This window comes from Ailuropoda melanoleuca, chromosome 16 (genome assembly GCF_002007445.2).
Source record: "Ailuropoda melanoleuca isolate Jingjing chromosome 16, ASM200744v2, whole genome shotgun sequence".
Taxonomy (NCBI): domain Eukaryota; kingdom Metazoa; phylum Chordata; class Mammalia; order Carnivora; family Ursidae; genus Ailuropoda; species Ailuropoda melanoleuca.
In genome coordinates, this window is record NC_048233.1 from 26,526,419 (window position 1) to 26,546,362 (window position 19,944).

Here is a 19,944-nt window from a genome sequence, read left to right on the forward strand (position 1 = left end):
ATACTCCTTTATTATCCTTTTTATATCCGTGGGATCTACAGTGATCTACTTTCTTTCAATTCTGACGTTAGTAATCTGTGTCTTCTCTCTTCTTTTCTCACTTAGTAGAAAAATTTTCTTAATAGAAAAAGAATTTGTGGATGTTCTGTATTGATTTCCTGTTTGCAATTTTATTGATTTATGCCCTAATTTTTCTTGTTTCTTTTCTTCTGTTTAATTTAGATTTAATTTATTTTTCTTTCTTGATTTTCCTAAGGTGGAGGCTTATATTGTTGATGTTAGATCTTTCATAGATTCTAAAACTACGCATTCAGTGCTATAAATTTCCCTCTAAGCACTGCTTTCACTGCATCCCACAAACTTTGATAAGCTGCATTTCCATTTTCATTTAGTTCAGAATGAGTTTTAATATGTCTTGAGATTTCTTCTTTGACCTATGTGTTATTTAGAAATGTGTTTTTCAATTTCCAAGTATTTTAGAATTTCCCAGCTATCTTTTTGTTATTGATTTCCATTTTAACTATAATGTGGCATGAGAGCAGACATTGTATGGTTTCTATTCTTTTAAATTTGTTAAAGTGTGTTTTGTGGCTCAGAATGTGGCCTCTCTTGGTGGATGTTCCACATGAGCTTGAGAAGAATGTAAGTTCTGCAGTTATTGGTTAAAGTAGCCTATAGGTGTCAACTATATCCAGTTGATTGATGGTGTTATTGAGTTAAACTGTGTCTTTACTGATTTTCTGCCTGCTGATTCTGTCCATTTCTGATAAAGGAGTGTGAAGGTCTCTAGCTGTAACAGAGCATTGATCTGTTTCTCCTAGCAGTACTATCAGGTTTAAGCTCATGTATTTTGACACTATATTGTTATATTATTATGTCTTCTTGGAGGATTCACCACATTATCATTAACTAATACCCTTCTTTATCTCTAAAAACTTTCCTTGCTCTGAAGTCTGCTGTTTTGAAATAAATAGAGCCACTCCTGCTTTCTTTTATTTAGAGTTAGCATAGAATATTTTTCTTCATCCCTTTGCTTTTAATCTTTATGTGTCTTTACATGTAAAGTGGACTTCTTGCACACTAACATATAGTTGGGCCTTGTTTTTTGATCCATTCTGACAATCTTTTAACCGGGTATTGAGAATATTGATATTTAAGGTGATTGTTAACATAATTGAACTAATATCTCCCATATTTGTGCCTGTTTTCTATTTGTTGTTCTTGTTCTCTGTTCATATTTCTATCTCATGCATTTTTTTCACCTTTTGTGGTTTTAATTGAATATTTTATATGATTCCATTTTCTCTCATTTCTTAGCATAGTAATTATACTTCCTTTCTTACTTTTTTTAAGTGATTGCCCTAGGGTTTGCAATAAACATTTACAACTAATCATGTCCACTTTCAAATAACACTGCATAGCTTCATGGGTAGTACCCTATAATAACATTATTCCCAATTTCTCCTTCCTATCTCCTTGCTCTTTCTATCATTGCTGTCATTCATTTCACATATCCATAAACATATATATATATATACACACACACACACACATGAATAAACATATAAAGTCAAATACAGTGTTGCTATTATTATTTTGAACAAACCATTAGCTGTCGGATCAATGATGAATAAGAAAAATAAAAGATTTTATTTTATTTTCACTTTTTCTTTTTTTTTATTTTCACTTTTTCAATTACCAACACTCTTCCTTTCTCTATAGAGATCTGAATTTCTGAACTATATCATTTTCTTTCTCCCTAAAGAACTTCTTTTAACATTCCTTTCAAGGCAATTCTACTGGTGGCAAGTTCCCTCGATTTTTATTTGTCTGAGGAAGTCTTTATTTCTCTTTTACTTTTGAAAGATAATTTCTCACTGTAGAGAATTCTAGGTTGGTGGGGTTTTTTTGGGTTTTGGGGGTTTTTTTTCCTCAACACTTTAAATATACTTTCTTCTTGTTTGCATGTTTTCTTAGCAGTTGGATGTAATTCTTACTGCTTTTCCTCTACAGCTAAGGCATTTCTTTCCTCTGACTTCTTTCAAGATATTTTCTTTATCTGTGATTTTCTGAAATTTAAATGTGAAATGCCCAAGTGTAGTTGTATATGTGTTGTTGTTTTTGTTGTTGTTGTTTGGTTGGTTTTATCCTACTTAATGTTTTCTGACCCTTCTGGATCTGTGGTTTGAGTACTAACACCAACTTGGGGGAAATTCTCAATCATGAATGCTTCAAATATTGCTTTGTTCCTTTCTCTCTTCTCCTTCTGGTATTCCCATTATACATATGGTACACATTTAAGTAGTTGTCCCACAGTCCTTTGATATTCTGTTCTTTTTTCCTGTCTTTTTTTTTTTTTCTCTTGCTGTTCAGCTTTGGAAGTTTCCATTGTCAAATCCTCAGCATCAAAGATTCTTTCTTCAGCTATGTCCCATCTGTTGATGAGCCCATTGAAGGCATTCTTCATTTCTGTTAGGATGTTTTTGCTCGCTAGCATTTATTTTTTATTCTTTCTTAACATTTCTACCTCTTTGTTTATATTACCCATCTGTTCTTTCAAGTTGTTTGCTTTTTCCATTAAGGCCTTTAACATTTTGGGATACATGGCCGGCTCAGTTGGAAGAGCATGCAACTCTTGATCTCAGGGTCATGAATTCAAGCCCCCTGTTGGGTGTAGAGATTACTTTAAATAAAATAAAAACTAAGAAAAAATAAATAAAGCCCTTAGCATTTTAATTGTAAGTTTTGTTTTTGTTTTAAATTCCTGGTCTGATAATCCCAAACATTCTTGCCATATTTGACTCTGGTTCTGACACTTTTTCAGTGTCTCCAAACTGTGTTTTTTGCCTTTAGTATGCCTTGTAACTTGTTGCTGAAAGCTGGACGTGAGTACTGGGTAAAAGGAACTGCAGTGAATAGACATTTAGTAACGCAATGATAAAGTGTGTGGAGAAGGGAAGCCTTCTACATTCCCGTGATTATATCTCAGTCTTTTGGTGAACCTGTATCCCAAGGCTGTCACAAGTGCTTCTCAGTCCTGCCCCCTCCCTCCTTCAATGGGATAGGAAAGCTGGAGGGCCTGGAGGTGGGTCATTCCCTTACCACAGTTAAGTTAGGTTTGATAAAATCCCAACAGGTGAGGCTGTGGTATAATAGTTTCTGGTGAGGATAAGCCTCATTAAGAACAGAACTTTCTGGCTTATATCAGGTAGTTCCTTTCCCCCCTCCTCCTGCTGGAAGCACCCAGGGAATTTTTGTCCAATATTCACTGTGAGGATCTGGTAGAGGAAGTAAAACACAAAAAAGCGTGCCATCCTCCCACCCCATTAGCGGGTCCCCTGGAGTTTTTAACTCAGAGTTGTCCACACTGAGTCTCCTGCAAGTCATCATTTATAGTTCAGGTTTTCTTACTTGGCACTGGTAACTTGGAGATTTTCTTTTCGTTGGTTTCTTTTTTTTTATAATAATTTTTTATTATGTTATGTTAGTCACCATACAGTACATCACAAGTTTTTGATGTAAAGTTCCATTTTTCATTACTTGCGTATAACACCCAGTGCACCATGCAATACCTGCCCTCCTTAATACCCATCACCAGCCTATCCCGATCCCCCGCCCCCCTCACTCTAAAGCCCTCAGTTTGTTTCCCAGAGTCCATAGTCTCTCATGGTCCATTCCCCCTTCTTTTTACCCCCCCTTCCTTCTTCCTTTTCTTCTTCTACTGATCTTCCTACTTCTTATGTTCCATAAATGAGTGAAACCATATGATAATTGTCTTTCTCTGCNTTCGTTGGTTTCTTTTTTTTTATAATAATTTTTTATTATGTTATGTTAGTCACCATACAGTACATCCCAAGTTTTTGATGTAAAGTTCCATTTTTCATTACTTGCGTATAACACCCAGTGCACCATGCAATACGTGTCCTCCTTAATACCCATCACCAGCCTATCCCAATCTCCCACCCCCCTCCCCACTGAAGCCCTCAGTTTGTTTCCCAGAGTCCATAGTCTCTCATGGTTCATTCCCCCTTCTGTTTACCCCCCCTTCATTCTTCCCTTCCTTCTCCTACAGATCTTCCTATTTCTTATGTTCCATAAATGAGTGAAACCATATGATAATTGTCTTTCTCTGCTTGACTTATTTCATTTATCTTGACTTATTATCTCCTCCAGTCCCGTCCATGTTGCTGCAAATCTCATTGGTTTTTACTCGTCAGTTATTACTTTTTATATCCTCTTGTCTGTTTCTCCAATTTCAGTGGTAGCAATCTACCCATGATTTCACTTCTCTAACAAATCTAAGAAGGGTTGTTTACTTTTCAGTTTGTTCAGCTTTTGACTTGTTAGGATGGAATGGCAACTCATAGCATTCTTTTTTGATTAAAAAATTTGAAAAATATATTTAAATAAATGCATGAGTGTGATTGTGTGACACCTTAATTTACATTTTAGTCTTTTTCTTTGTCCATCTTTTCCTTGTCCTCCTCCTTCTAACTTCCTCCACAAGCATTAGTGCCTCTCTTTTAAAAACCATGGTAACATGTTAATAACCTCATATGTATCCTTCTATGTTTTTCTCCATGCTTTCATAGACCTATATATCTATGTACACAAGTACATATTCGAAGTTATTTGATATTGGTTTAATAGGAACGTGATCATTTCATACATGTTTTTCAGCATGTTACTTTCTTCACAAACACAATGTCTTGGAAGTTAGAACAACTCAACTGGCATAGCTTTAATTTATTGCTTTTAATGTCTGTGTAATAGTCAATAGAGAGAATATGGCTTTAATTATTCAGCTGTAACCCTTTTGCATTCTCATAATAGGATTCTCAAGAGCCTTCTTGAAAGACTCTTGATGTTTATGACCCAAGGTTTAAGAAACCATCAGCTCAGAGTACACTATACTTGGAATCAAGAAATACTAGTCCTCACCTGAACTTTTACAATTGTCAATAAATGTGTTATGTAATTTATTTTAAAGGTTTATGTAATTTTTAAAGACCTATGTATCTACATAGGAAAAAGAAAATAAGAAAAAAATTGGTAAGATCCATATCTACCCGCTTCATAAAAGGGCCATATAATGGAAAACAGTTTTCCTTATGGCAGAGAAACTCCTCAGTAGAGTAGGAAACAATACTCTGCTAGTGCTGTGGCTGCCACCTACCATCTGAGTGAGGGAGGGAGATTGGCAGGATTCGGAGATGGCCTCCAGAATCACACACTCTAGTGTATACGCTCTGTATAGACCTGCCCCTTAAACAGGTGGGACTGCGTCTGTGATGGGTATCACTCCTGGGACTACACATCTGAGGAAAGTGAAGGCCCCAAGTCAGCTGATTTTGAGTCAATCCAAAGGGAGGCTATCCTAGGTGGGCCTTACATAACTGCAGCTTTTAAAGGGATCAGAGACTTGAAGAGAGAAATATTTTCTTCTTCCGGCTTTAAAGAAGCAAACAAAAGTGCTATGAGAGTGTACATGGTTAGGACTAGAAAATGGCCTTTAAGAGCTGGAAGCCAACCCTGGCCAACAGCCAGTAAAAACATGGGACCCTCACACCTATAGCTCCAAAGAACTAAATCCTGCCAACAAACAATGAGGAGCTTGGAAGAAGACCCCAAGCCACAGACAAGAGATCAGAGCCCAGGCTGACATGGGGCTCTCAGCATTGTGAAGCCGCCAGCAAAGAACCCAGTTACTTCATGTCTGGATGACTGACCTACAAAACTTCAACACAGAAACGGGTATTGTTTTAAAGCACTACATTGATGGTAATTGGCTACGCAGCAACAGAAAACTGATACAGTGACCATAGACAAGACGTGAAATCCAGGCTTCACCATGCTAAAAGAAGAGAGTGGGCTCAAGGACTAGCTTTCTAGTTCCAGAGCACTATATTTTTATGATTCTGCTGTAGAAAACCAAACCTCTGTTCCCTTGATGCTATCAGTCTACAGAAACAGTTTGTGTTTAAAGAGATAGCATTCTTTTGGAAGACTGGCTTTATTCACAACCTCCCACTTGACGGTGTCATTAGAACGATTTGATGTATTACTTTGGGTCTGGCACATTTTGTAAGTATTTTGCATATTAAATAAAAAATTCCAGGCAGATTTACAAAGAAACATTTATTTTACTGGGTTGAATAAAATGGTAAGTCACTGAGCAATTGGGAGGGAGAAAAGATTTCGAAAGTAGAGGTCAGTTGTAATAGCCTATTTCTCAACATTGACCGTTAGCAATGATGGTTTTGAGATAAAACCCTGAAGAGTGCCCTCTCATCAGACCAGTGTCGAGCTGAATTTGCATTAGCAGGAGTTGTATGTGTACAGTGAGGATCCAGAATAAGACCCGTTTCACAAAATCGAACACTTTGTCGTTTTAGCTGCACTTGAGTCTATTGGAGAGTTTATTCTGCAAGACGATGGCATCTTTAGCATGTCCCCTGCCTATCCCCTCAAAAGGGAATGAGAATTTTAAGGTAACTCTATTAAAATACCCACTTGAAAAGGCCTTGATCTGTATTATGTCTCTTTCGAGAAAAAACAAAAAAGTAAATGTGTAGAATTCCACCACAAACACATTGCTCATACTCACCTCCTCAGGCTGCTGTAACAGATTACTGGGTGGCTTAAACCACCAGAATTAATTCTCTCACAGTTCTGGAGTTAGAAATCTGAAATCAAGGTGCGGGCCACGCTCCCTGAGGAGGCCCTAGGGAGGAATCCTTCCTTCTGTCTTTGGGCTTCTGGTGGCTGTCTGCATTCCTTGGTTTCCTTCTCTTGTTTTTTTGTTATTCTTGTTTTTATTGCTGTTTGTTTGCCTCCTCACTCTCTGCCTTGTCTCCACATCACTTTTTCCAACATGTGGGTACCTCAAATCCTCCTTCGCCTTTCTCTTATAAAGGCACTTGCAGTTGGGTGTAGGGCCCACCTGGATAATCCAGAATGAATTCCTCTCAAAGTCTTTAACTTTATTACATATGCAGAGACCCTTTCATCTAAATAAGGTGACATTCATGGGCTCCAGGGACATATCTTTTAGGAGTCACCATTGAAACACTGCCTCTTTTCGGTTTTAGCTGTTTAGGGTTGAAGCATGCCCTTCTCCACCCACCTCCCCCATTATGTATTGAAGACCTGACCCTTGGTACCTCAGAATTTGCCTTATTTGGGGATAGGTTGTTGAAGATGTAATAAATTAAGTTCAGATGAGGTCATTAGGATGAATCCTAATCCAGTGTGACTGGTGTCCTTATAAAAAGGGGAAATTTGAACATTAGGGAGAACACCGTGTGAACATGAAGGCAAAGATTGTATTTCTACAAGGCAAGATAAGCCAAAAATTACCAGCATACCACCAGAAGCTAGGTGGGAGGCCTGAAACATTCTTCTCACAGCCTGCAGAAGGAAGAACCCTGCAGACACTTGTTCTTGGACTTCTAGCCTCCAGAACTGTGAGACAATAAATTTCTGTTGTTTAAGCCATTCAATCTGTGTACTTCAATATCGCAGCACTAGCAGACCACTACATTATCTATACATAAATATCATTCAAAATGGTGATAATCAAATTGTAATTTTGTAATCTATAATAATATTGCATTTTAGTTGCCAACATACCACTGAAAGTATGTTTATTTTCCCCCTTATAAACAATGCTATAATAAACCTGTAACTTTGTCCATTAGGGATTTCCCTTTTTGTGGATTATTGCCTTTGGATATATTTTAAGAAATGGGAATCCTTTATCAAAAGGTTCAGAGCAATAAAAAAATTTTGAGTGACTGAACATTTTATGCCTTGGAAATGTGTTGTTAAATTGCTTTCCAAAGAGTTGTAACAATTTACCTTCTATCTGCTGCGTGATGAGCGATTTCAACATATTCTCACCAACATTTGACAGTATCATTTCAAGTACTGTCATACACGTTTTGAGAATACATTCCGATTTATTGTCCAGTGGAGGAAGGGGTAACAAAAAGTATATTTACTTGGTCCTAACTTTTTCTCTCTTTCTCTTGCTTTCAGGCAGTCACCAGAGGAAATAAGCCACAGTGTCTTTGGGCTACACTTTGCTAGCCACATTTAATCAAAGAGAGCCCCGTAGAAGAGAATTCAAGGTGGGTATGAGTTTTTTTTAATGCAAAAAAAAAAAAACACACACACACACACAGAAAAAACAAAAAACCGCTCATTTCATTAATTCCATCCTTCATGAATTAAATTTTATTTCTTTATTTGTATGTCGACTGTTGTAATGAGGACAGTGAAGACAGCTTCTAGGGCAATATTCATTTTGTTTTGTCTTAACACATCATATTTATTTGGGTATTTATCTTCCGCCTTGTTCTAGCAATTAGGTTGGGCGTTGGCCCGCATTCAGCACTTCCGTGCTGAGGACTAGGACGTCTCCACTCCCCTGCCTGTCCGTCCCTCTACAAGTCTTCCCTGACGACGGATCCAATTGTTCCGTTTAAATATTAACAATGACCAAACCAAATCTGCAAAAAAGCTACGAGGCTAAGAAGCAAAAAGTCTTTTTTTCTTTTCTTTTTAATCTGTTCAAGCGCTGCTGAGCAAAGCTGGCGCTCTGCTGTTTCTGCAGCGTGCATCTCTGGTCCTTTCTAGTCTTCTATCCACCTGCCCACTCCCACCCGCACCCGACGCAGACAGACCCTCAAGTCTGCCCTCCAAACCCTGGGAATGAGTAGAGCGCACCCCCCGCCCTGGGTCTTTAGAAGGACGCTGCGCTGGTGGGTCATTGCAGGGCGCCTCCGCAGAGTGAAGCAGATACAAGAGCATCCCTCCCACGGAGTGTGTGGTACCCACAAGCTCAGTGAACTCGGATTTTGAGGCTTTATTTCTATTAGGGTGGGTGGGGAAAAGGTGTGTCCTCCAAGCATTCAGACCAGAACCTTAGACTTTCTCTCTCTCTCCCCCCTTACTTCCCTCCTCCTCTCTTTCTCTCTCAAGGTGTGGGAGCTCTTCTTTTCCAGACCAGAAAGGGGCGCCTTTCTAGCTCCCTTCCCCTCACCCACCGATTTAAAAAAATGGGGGAAAAAAAAAAAGCCCGGGAGTAATAGCGAGCGACTGTGCTGGGTGCTGAATGAATGGAAGCCGCGGGGCGGGCCTGAGCGCACGGTGCCGTCGCCCCGCGGCCTGTTAAGGGCCCTCGCAGCCCCGCGCCCTCCTCCCGCCGCGGGCTGAGGCTGCAGCCGCCACTGCGCCCCACGCCGAGGCCGCGGCGGCAACGGGGAAGGTCGGAGGGAGGGTGGTTTCCTCCCGCCCCACACCCAGTCTCGGAGCCGGATATATAGAGTGTCACGTTCGGGAGCCGAAAGACGAGAGCGCTTTGCCTGCGGCTGGAGTACTTGCCGGAGCCTCGGGGAAGGACCGGGATTTACAGCACCACTAGTTGAACCCCAGGCGCGCCGGAGGAGCAGGTATTCTAGGGGCCTCAGCCCGGCGCTCACCGAGCCCACGCCTCGGAGGCCACGCGGGGCTGGGGGCGGCCCGGGAGGCAGGCTCGGGCGGTGCGCGGGAGGGGCGGGTCCCTGCGATCCCCGAGGGAGGGTGGGCGTGCGGCCAGGAGGCGCGGGGGAAGCGGTTTGGGAGGCTCTGCCCCCTGCGGCCGCCCCCGGCCGTCCGCCGGCGCTTGGGGCGCCCTAACTGCCGGCCGAGGTGGAGCGCGCAGGGGGTGGCAGCGGCGGCAGGCCGGGCCGGGCCCGAGAGGGTTAACGTGGGAGCCGCGCCTGGCAGCCAGGATGGAGGGAGATGGGAGCCTGACCGGGTCTGGCGGCGGCCTCCTTGGCCCCTGGGGCTATTCCTGAAGAGAGCGCGGCGATTCCGGGCCACGTGTGGAGCCGCGCCGGGTCCGCGGCCCTCCCTGCGCGGGGGAGAGCCGCGCGCTTCCCGGCCCCGCGGCGCGTGCTCGCCCGCCCCGAGCCCCGTGCCCGGCCGCGCGTCGGGACCCTCCCACTCCCACTCCCACGCCGGCCTCGCGGAGGCCCCATCCGCAGGCTGAAGAGCGCAGGGGAGGCCAGGGTGGGGTCTGCGGCTGTCGGAAGTTTGCCACCTCTCCCAGTGGCCTGGGCGTGGTGGAAAGAGCTGGGGAGTCGGTACCAGAAGACTCCAATTGGAGTAGATGGCTTGCGGGAAAGGCTGCTCACACCGCGGGGGAGGAAGATTACCGCGGGGCAATTCCATGCAATTAAAAGGATTAATAACCAACTTAATCCTAGAAGCATAGGAAAGCTGCTCTCACCTGATGCTCACCTGCCAGCCTACTTTTCACCTTGCGGGATGGGTAGAGGCAATGAACACTTACTCTTCCATGGATGAGTTATCTAGTGTGAGCAGCCAGGTCTAACATGGATCTGAGAGAGCTTTGGTGGCTGGTTGGATCATGTGGAGTGCCCCGTTGTACCATGAGCAAGGACAGAGTAGGGACAGCGGAGTGACCAAGAGACAGATTAATCGTACTTTTCTGCTTGTTCGAGGTGCGTCAAGAGAAGTTGGACCCTGAGAGAAAGGAAATTTGAGAATTATGCTGTGGTTTCAATTACTCATCTCTCTACCCCAATTTATATGAGTTGGAGATTTGGCTGAGAAGCAAGCATATTGAGTCTGAAAGGGCAAAGGGTCTAAATAAAATTTGGAGGCAGCCACTCGAAATGCAAAAGCAGGCTTTTCAGCACAACGAACCTTTAGGGGTATTTGTGTGTGAGACTTCAGGAGATGGCTGTGGGGTTTTGCCAGGCAGACTCCGGTGTGGAAGTATTTCTCCTGTAGTGTTTCTCGGGCTGCAGGACTTCAGGAGACTCCTTTTCTATTTCGGAGGGCATTTTCTGCACCTGTTTTTGTTTTTGACTTTTTGTTGTTGTTGTTGTTGTTGTTGTTTTTAACAAATTCCTACCTGACTCCTACACTCTTGCAGTGAAGCATTTCTCCTTTATTTGAAGGAAGGAATGTGACATCTAATTACAGAAGAGGGAGAAGCTTTCTTTAAGGGGGTAAAAATCAATAAAAGAGCTCATATTTGGTTATCACATCGGGGTTTATAAAGAATACGGTCACCTTGAACATCTCACCATTTGCTTTCCTTTCATCTGAAGATGCATTTTGAGTGTATTTCTGGCAATATCTGGGCAGCCTTAAGAATTTTGTTTTCTGTATTAACTCCCGTACAGTCAAGAAAACTCACTCATTCACAAGCACAGTCTCCAGAAGGATCATGCACAGTGACCAGCATGTTTGTTCCTGACATTGTGGGCTCTGTGAGAACATTTTTTACTCTTGAAGAGGCATTCTTAATGCTTTATTTTGTTAACAGACCACTCCAAGAATCTGATAAAAAGCTATGGACTATGAAAAACAAACATATGCACATTAAGAAAGAATTCTGCCTACATTTTCAGAGTTCACAGCCTCCTTGATACTCAACCAAATGTTAGACGCGCAGAGGCCCAGAGGCTCTGTGAGAACATTTTTTACTCTTGAAGAGGCATTCTTAATGCTTTATTTTGTTAACAGACCACTCTAAGAATCNTTGTTAACAGACCACTCCAAGAATCTGATAAAAAGCTAGACTATGAAAAACAAACATATGCACATTAAGAAAGAATTCTGCCTACATTTTCAGAGTTCACAGCCTCCTTGATACTCAACCAAATGTTAGACGCAGTGCCAGCTTCAAGGAAACGCAAATTGTGCAGTCACACAGGGCTCTGAACTTGGAAGGGCCCCGCATTTGATTTAAGGTTCTGCCGTCACTGTCAGCTCTCTTATTAGTTTTCCAAACAAGGAGCTCCAAATGTTCATTTTATACTAGATCCTGCAAATTCTGTGGCCAGCCCTGACCCCAGGTTAACAATCCTGTTCTAGAACTTACTGAATAAACAGTGTTGTGATAATAGTAATTCTACATTTTAGGTGAATTCTCCAACACAAACCTGGAAGTTAGCTGTTCCATACCTGTATCATTAAGCCCCTCTTCCTCATGCTCTGTTTCCTTACTGACCAATTAAAGATAACAGACAATATCCACTACTCTATTCACCTTAAGAGGTTGTTGTGAAGATACACTAGGTAAAGAGATAATAATTGTAAAAACGTCTACTTCCCTTGAACAGTTCTTTGCTAACAAAGATAGTATTGTTACAGGTTCAACTTTCCAATTCCATGTTTCAGAAGTAGCTTGAGGAAGGTCGGTGGCAGAACTTTTATAATAGCCCTTGTATTTTGTGGGGAAGAAAATAAAACAAAAAGTAGCTAAGGTATTCAGTATTTTAAATACCCCGTAAAAACCATTATTTGAACAAGAGTGGAATTGGCAAGTAAAAGTGCAGATTAACTTCCTGGATCCCAAAGCTACTTCCTGAATTAAATGGATGTTTGGGTCTAACTCATCCAAAAATCGAGCAATGAGAAACTGACTCAATGATCGAACTTTTTTTGCTTTCACTTAAGTTCTAAAAATCCATATTTTCCAAATCGCGAGCAAGTCATTCTTTTAAATATTCTAGGAGATACCTAGCAGCATAAAGTACACCCAGCCCTTCACCAAGTTGTCTCCACCTCTTTTAACACTAGGGGAGGAGCTGAGACACTTTGGGCAAGCTCTGTGTCCCCACTCTCCTCCCGTAACTACTTATCTTTATCCCAGCTGTCATTCCCAACTATGTTGGCAACACACTCCAAAATGTTGAGGAAGAAACCAGTGAAAGGAAATGAGTCAAATCTCCAGGTCAAAGTCTTAAAATGGGAGCACTAAAGGTGGTGGATAGAAACTGCTTTCCTACAACTACTCTGCAGAGGCATGCCGTGTGCTTTAGGTTATGAAGTACCGGGTCCTGTACCCAATAGACTTATGACATCTTTGGCAAGACAAACTATAAAGATAAGGTGTTAATTAACAATAGCAGATGAGTTGTTACAAGGCAATATAAGAGTACACACCAAATGAATGGTACAGAATATAAGTACAACGAGTTCCCAGGAAGAGAATAAACTGAAATGGCTCGTGAAGCTTAAAAGGAGAGCTACAGGAGATGTCCCTTAAAGCTCTGCTCCAGGCAGAGATGAATGAATGAGTCTTCTGGGTGATTAGTGTGCAAAAAATGAAAATCTGGATGGAGCTAAGGTTTCATGTAAGGAAAAGGCAGCAGATAACACTATCAGAGAACTTTCCAGTGGCTAGCTTCATTCGTGTAATAAATAATTATTAAGCCCCTTCTGTGAACAGACACAGTGCCAATTTTTCCACATTTAGTGTTGAATAAAGCAGATGTGTTCCCCATCTTGTGGAACTTACAGACATTTAAAAAATAAACATGTAATAACAAATTATTCGAAGTATAATGAAGAACAGGGTGCTATTTAAAAAAAAAAAAGCAAAACGGGAGGGGCGCCTGGGTGGCTTTCTTGGTGAAGCATCCAACTCTTGATTTCTGCTCAGGTCGTGATCTCAGGGTCGTGGCAACAAGTCCCTCATCAGGCTCCCAGCTCAGCGGGGAGTCTGCTTGGGATGGTCTCTCCCTCTCCCTCTGCTCCTCCTCCCTGTTCCTGTGCACACTCTCTCTCTAATAAATCTTCAATAGGAACTGATTCAGATTTGGTGCTTTGGGAAGGTCTCTTGGGCAATGAAAGATTTAAATTGATATTTGAAAGAAGCATTGGGGTTACCTTGGGAAAAAAAGAAAAAGAAGGAAAAGCAATCTGGGCAGAGGAAGTAGCAAATGGGAAGGCCGTAAGGAGAGGAAAAGGCTGGAAGTGTTCAGGGGATAGAAAGGAAACACATGTGGCTGGAGTTTGGTGAGGAGATTGCTGAGAGGCTGGACACGAGTGTGGGAAGGTAGGCAGGACCCTGATCAGCAAAACCTCACAGATCTTGAAAAAGATTCTGAATTTTATTTTGGTGGGAAGCCATTGAAGACTTTGAAGCCAGGGACCATTAATTTATGTTTTGAGGAGATGTTTATGGGTGCAATAAGGACAAAGGACAAGAAGGATAAAGGAGTGGAAGAAGGAAGACCAGTGAGGGCAGACTGCCAGTGACAGTACCGCCAGGGAGGGTGGAGAGAAGTGGACAGACTTGAGATGTATTTTGAAGGTAGAATTGATAGGACTTGTTGATAGAGTCAATACAAGACGTGTATGAGGCAAAAAGAAGTGTGAGAATGAATTCTTTCAGTAGATAGTGCTGCAGGTTTATAATCCAGAGCAATAGACTCGTGCCTGTGATTTAGAGTTGCTACAGCTGAAAAATGACGTGGAAGCTGGTAGCCCTGCTTAGTAGCTCTGGAGAGTATACCAGGCTGTTGGGGTAGAGATGGGAGAGAGGAGGGAGATACTTTTGCTTTTCATACAATCCTTTGTACTGTTAGGATTATTTTTAAACCATCATGTATTTTATCACTTCTTAAAAAGTTGCCACAGCAACAAATATCGCTCCTGTTTTGCTGGCTTGAGCACATGAATAGAATATGGGGTCATTTCCTAAAATGACAAAAATTAGAGAATTAGAAAAGAGATTGGTTCTAAAACATAATTCACTTTCCTGCTTAAAACCTTTCCATTCTTTCCCCTTGTTTATATCAGTGTTTTCCAAAGTGTAGTCTGGATCATTAGTGTTTTGGCATACTAAGAATAGTTGAGTGAAGAAGAAGAAAAAAAACCTTTCCTGATCATTTAAGTTTGAGAAACACTTGTTTTAACCCAGGTGAGCATTTTTATTGCAGGAATCCTCAGAGCCTTTAACTTACTAATGCACACTAAGAATCAAGAAAGAAGGGATATTTTATGCCACATTTCCTAAACTTATTTGACCTTGAAATGCTTTTTTGTCAGAACATCTAACAGAGTCAGCATTCAGCATACCATGAGTTGGGAAATGCTGCCCTATATTAATTAATAGAGTACGCCTTTTAACATTCACAGCTCTCTGTTAACCATCAGCTTCTCTCATCCCTTTAACGCTACTTGGCTGGAAGGAAGAAGGAGATCACAACTGCCTCTGTTAATAGGCTTTAAGTTCGTGATGAAACCATTCTGCTATATGGATAAGAGATAAAGAGATATTCATAAGCAAGACTCACAGTCTGATGAAAAATAAGTTTTTACTTGTGTGGGGGGGGTTGTGGGTTTTTTTTTTTTTTTTCTACTTTCATGGCAAGGCTACGCAGGACCTCCCTGAAGTCCATTCTGGCAAGTCTAGATTTACACATGAGGAACCTTAAGCATAGGGAGTGGAGAAGACTTCACAGAGCCTATGCTGTTCCATGGTAGGTCTGGGCCTTATTTGATGTTTGTAATATAGCTCTTACAGGGCAACACAATGTGAACGCACAGGGTGTCTGTAGGAGAGATGATTTTGCAATGAGTTTCCTGTATCTTCTCTCTGGGCCCCCAGTGCATTTGTATGGGGGTGGGTTGGAGGCAGGAACGCAATCTATGACCAAAGAACAATGCAACCAAGAGAACAGTACGGAAGAAAAAAGTTCACACAGCTATGGACTCTGACCATGGCTACGCCCATTCGGGTCTCTAGCTCAGGGGTGGGCATACTATGGCCTGAAGGCCAAATCTGGCCCCTGCTTGTTTTTGTATATCCCTTGAACTAAGAATGGTTTTTATGTTTTTAAATGGTTGAAAAAAAAATCAAAAGAAGAATAATGTTCTTTAGGACAAGCAAATTACATGAAAAACAAATTTCAGTGTCCATAAATAAAGTTTTATTGGAAAACAGCCAGTATCATGTATCTATTCATCATATTATCTATGAACTTCAGTGTTCTACCCAGTGACTAGTTGGAACTTGCAAAGCCTAACGCATCTGGCCCTTTACAGAAAGTGCTGACCCCTGCTCTAGACTATTAAATTCACTGGCCATAATTTTAATAGATTTGTTTTCCATATTAGGGGGTAGTCTTATTAGGGGGTAGTTCATTCCCACTGCTATAATGAAGTACCATAGACTGGGTGCTTTATAAAGACAGAAATTTATTTCTAACAGTTTTGGTGTCTGGGAGAGCCCACCTCCTGGGCTCATAGATTTTGATGAGGCTGATGTCCCAGAGTTTACTGCCTAGTTTTCTTCTAGGAGTTTTATGGTTTCAGGTCTCATATGAGATGTTTAATCCATTTTGAGATTATTTTTGTGTACGGTGTCAGAAAGTGGTGCAGTTTCATTTTTTTTTTTTTTGCATGTACCTGGTTAGTTTTCTCAATATCATTTATCAAATCTTTTCCCCTTTGTATGTTCTTGCCTCTTTTGTCATAAATTAATTGACCATACAAACATGGGTTTATTTCTGGGCTCCCTATCCTGTTCCATTGTTTATAGGTGTCCATCTTTTCACTGTAACCTCCCATGGTGGAAGGGGCAAGGGAGTTCTCTGGAGTCTCTCTCTTTAAAAAAAAAAAAAAAAAGTTATTATTGAAGTATAGTTGATATACAATGTTGTATTAGTTTCAGGTGTATGACATAGTGATTCCACAATTCTATACATTACGCAGTGTTCACCATAATAAATGTAGTTACCATCTGTCACCATACACCATTATTACAATAATATTAACTATATTCCCTGTGCTGTACTTCTCATGCCTGCAACTTATTTATTTTATAACTGGAAGTTTGTACCTCTTAACCCCTTTCCTCTATTTCACCCATCCCACACCTTCCTCCCCTTTGGCAACCACCAGTTTGTTTTCTGTATTTGTGAGTCTGTTTCTGTTTTTTGGTTTTTTATTTTATTTTTTAGATCCCACATATAAGTGAAATCATATGGTATTTGTCTTTCTTTGTCTGACTTATTTCAGTTGGCACGATGTCCTCTAGGTCTATCCATGTTGTTGCAAATAGCAAGATCTCTTTCTTTTTTGTGGTTGAGTAATATTCCATTGTGGAGATATATAATTTTTACACCTTCTTTAGCCATTCATCTATCAGTTGGACGCTAAGGTTGCTTCTGTATCTTGGTTATTGTAAATGATGCTGCAATAAACATCGGGGTTGTATGTATATTTTTCCTTTTCTTTGGGTAAGTACTCAGTAGTGGAATTACTGGATCATATGGTATTTATTTTTCTTTTTTCTTTTTCTTTCTTGTTTTTTTTCTCTTTTCTTTTTTTCTTTCCTTTAGAAACCTCCATACTCCAAACAAGAGAGTTCTCTGGCGTCTCTTATGTATGTATACTACCCATTCATAAGGGTTCCACCCTCACAATCTAATCACCTCCTAGAGGTCCCATCTCCAAACCATCACACTGGGGAGTAGATTTCAATGTATGAATTTTGGGGAGACTCATACATTCAGTCTGTAAATTGTAAATTGACTTCCTAGACGCTTCTCCATCATTATTGCTGTTGGAGTCACGACAATGCGATTTATGGTCTGACTAGTGCAGCTAATGTTACATGCCAGGATGAGGAGCAGAAGATGGTGTTGAAGGTAATCACTTTTGAGAGTTACTAAAACATTTGAACTCCTATGTAAAGGGTGGGCACTCAGATAGACATAGCTAGAGCCCCAAGGTAGAAAGGGTGATTAACTCTAATATTACTTAGTTGTTGAAATCTGCTACCTCTGAGCACAAATTTACTGTAAAGGGCTACCTTCAATTTTTATTTCAATAATGAGGCAAATCTATTTTTTATTTGTATACTCTTTTTGTAAATATTGATGGTTTCAGGGTGATAGTCTTAATTTAGGGGTAGGAGAAATACACATTTCATTGTCCCCACCCTACACTTATTGAATCAGGATTTTTGGCATGAGAATGCCCTGGTGCTTCGTACATAACCAGCACAGTTCAGGCACAATGTGGGAGCAACTGATCCGAGTACTTCCATGGGACTTAAAACCAGAAGATAGGATACTTGAAGCTTGGTGCTTAGGTTTCTCACTGCTATCATGAAATCCTTCCGGGTCAGCGTATTCAGTGGGAATGGAACAGTAGTGAAATATGGGGCTCCTTGCCAGGTACATTGAGCATTAGATTTTTTTACGACTAACTCAGAGGCCTACCTTTAAGGAAAAAAAAATGATTTCTGGTAACATCTTGGTTCAGTAGACTTTTTTTTTTTTACTTATTTAACACCTATACCAATGCAAGGAATATTACATATTTCTTTATGTAGTCAACAATGTGATTAAATAGGCAGTGAAAAAATTGTTCTCACTCTATCAAACACTAAGAATAGCACGTGTGTATTGTTTTCATCATGGTTTATTTTAAAAGTCCTAGATAACTTTGTATCCTTAGCGTCTGCAATCCAGCAAAAGTATTGCCAAGCTGTCGTCGATAGCATGTGGTCCCTGTGGCTTTTGGACATACTATTTTTTTGTTGTTTTTAAGGTATTTTAACATCCCAGCCTCCTTCAGAGATGGCCCCAAACCACTGAGGCACACATTTGAGGTGAGGAAGGGAGAGCAAAGACTTCCCTGTGAATCTGTGTGGACAAAACAAGACCGTGGCCGCTCCCACCCTCTCTCTGTTCTACTTCAGCCGAGGAGTTGTTGGGTCAGTAATATTTGCGGGTGAATAACAGGATGACCGCAGGAGGCAAGCATCATATTTCCTGAGCCAAGAAATGAGAAAAAGTCATTGTGAAAACACTGCACATTTTAGATCATTTAAAAAAAATGATGCTTTATTTATCACAGGTCAGGGAGAGGACATGTCCCACAAACATCGCACAAACCCTGGTATCCTTGAAAGCAGGATAGTTGGAAATTAGGAAGACCGTTAAATTATGTGTCTGGCCCCAACGTCTTTGAAACCATTTAAATCCTTCTAGTGAAGTTAGGTTTGCCAATGCACAACACGGTCCAGAACCTGGAGGGATCTGCCCAGGAGAATCTGATAGACTGAACAAACGAAACTGTGTGTAACAATTCAGAGTGTGTGCATGTATTGGAGGTTTTGCTAATTATTTTCAAGAAAGGACATTTAATATTAAAAGATGCATGGATAGTAACGTCACAGTTTTTTTTCCCCCAGGAATAAAATCATCTTAAAGATGGACAGTATTCATTTAATAAAACTAGAGCCACTTACCGAAAACTTAAGAGAAATTATCCCCTTTGTTTCACACAAAATATAAATGTAAGTGAGATAAGTATTAATGAAATCAATTTCCTGTCAGTCTGTGTATCTTTATTTCTTTCACACTGTCACTGTGGTCTCATTCTGAATTGAATCGTATTTATTTCAGTTGTGTTTTGTTTATGCAAGACCTTCGGGACATGTCTGCTCTGCAGATGAGCAGATGATCTAAATGGGTACTTGTTCTCTTACCCAAAGACGTGGAGAACCTTAAGATCCACTCCCGAAACTGTTCTCAACATGGTGGGAATGTCTGATGCTCTGAAAGAGTTCATTTCTCTCATCCAAATGAGCAGTTGGACTTGTCAAAACTCTCTCCCTAGTAGAATTCTGACATTGCCTCTCCCTTCTTTGCCTCCTACTATTTTGGTCCTGTCCTGCCCGAAGCAATAGTTACGCAAGCCACTGAGTGCATTACAGATCACAGGACTGTACGTTGGGTAAATGTAGGTCTCAGTTTCTGAAGGACAGAGTGAAGCTTTCTCAAATTAGATTTCTGTGACCTCCTAGACATACTCTGTGTTGGCACGTACCACACCGTCTTATCTACAGAGTGAGCTCTGCAAATAGCTTTGCTCGACTAAGTACACTCCTACTGTAAGTGGTAGAGTGTTTGAGTACCTTCTCAATATGTAGTCCAGGTCCCCCATTTTGTAGAAAAGAAAAGCTAGTCCCAAAGACAGAGTGACTTGTCACACATCTGTTTAGTGGATGAATGAATGTATACTAGTATCCAAATCTTATGACTGCAAATCCCATGAGCATTTCATTCATTTATGCCTTTATTCATTCATACAGTCACATGATTTTTGGAGTGTCTG

General features: G+C 40.9%; 2 protein-coding genes across 6 annotated transcripts in view; one reads left to right on the forward strand and one right to left on the reverse strand.

Moving 5' to 3' along the window:
• Positions 1-9,040: 9,040 nt before the first annotated feature.
• FAR2 (fatty acyl-CoA reductase 2) overlaps positions 9,041-19,944 on the forward strand; it is a 149,821-nt gene continuing 138,917 nt past the window's right edge. For 4 of the 5 annotated variants that reach the window (XM_034646258.1, XM_034646257.1, XM_034646264.1 and 1 more), the window contains exon 1: positions 9,041-9,455. The gene's annotated coding sequence lies outside the window, so the exon portion shown is untranslated. The remainder of the gene's footprint in view (positions 9,456-19,944) is intronic. The other variant, XM_034646259.1, reaches the window with a different exon arrangement.
• Positions 9,424-10,218, reverse strand: LOC117796752 (basic proline-rich protein-like). The gene has a single exon (XM_034646011.1). It carries the CDS (start codon positions 10,216-10,218, stop codon positions 9,424-9,426), a length of 795 nt encoding a protein of 264 aa, XP_034501902.1.

Excerpts from the sequence above, each read along its gene's own strand:
- LOC117796752 (XM_034646011.1), bottom strand. The coding sequence starts at position 10,218 with ATGGAATTGCCCCGCGGTAATCTTCCTCCCCCGCGGTGTGAGCAGCCT.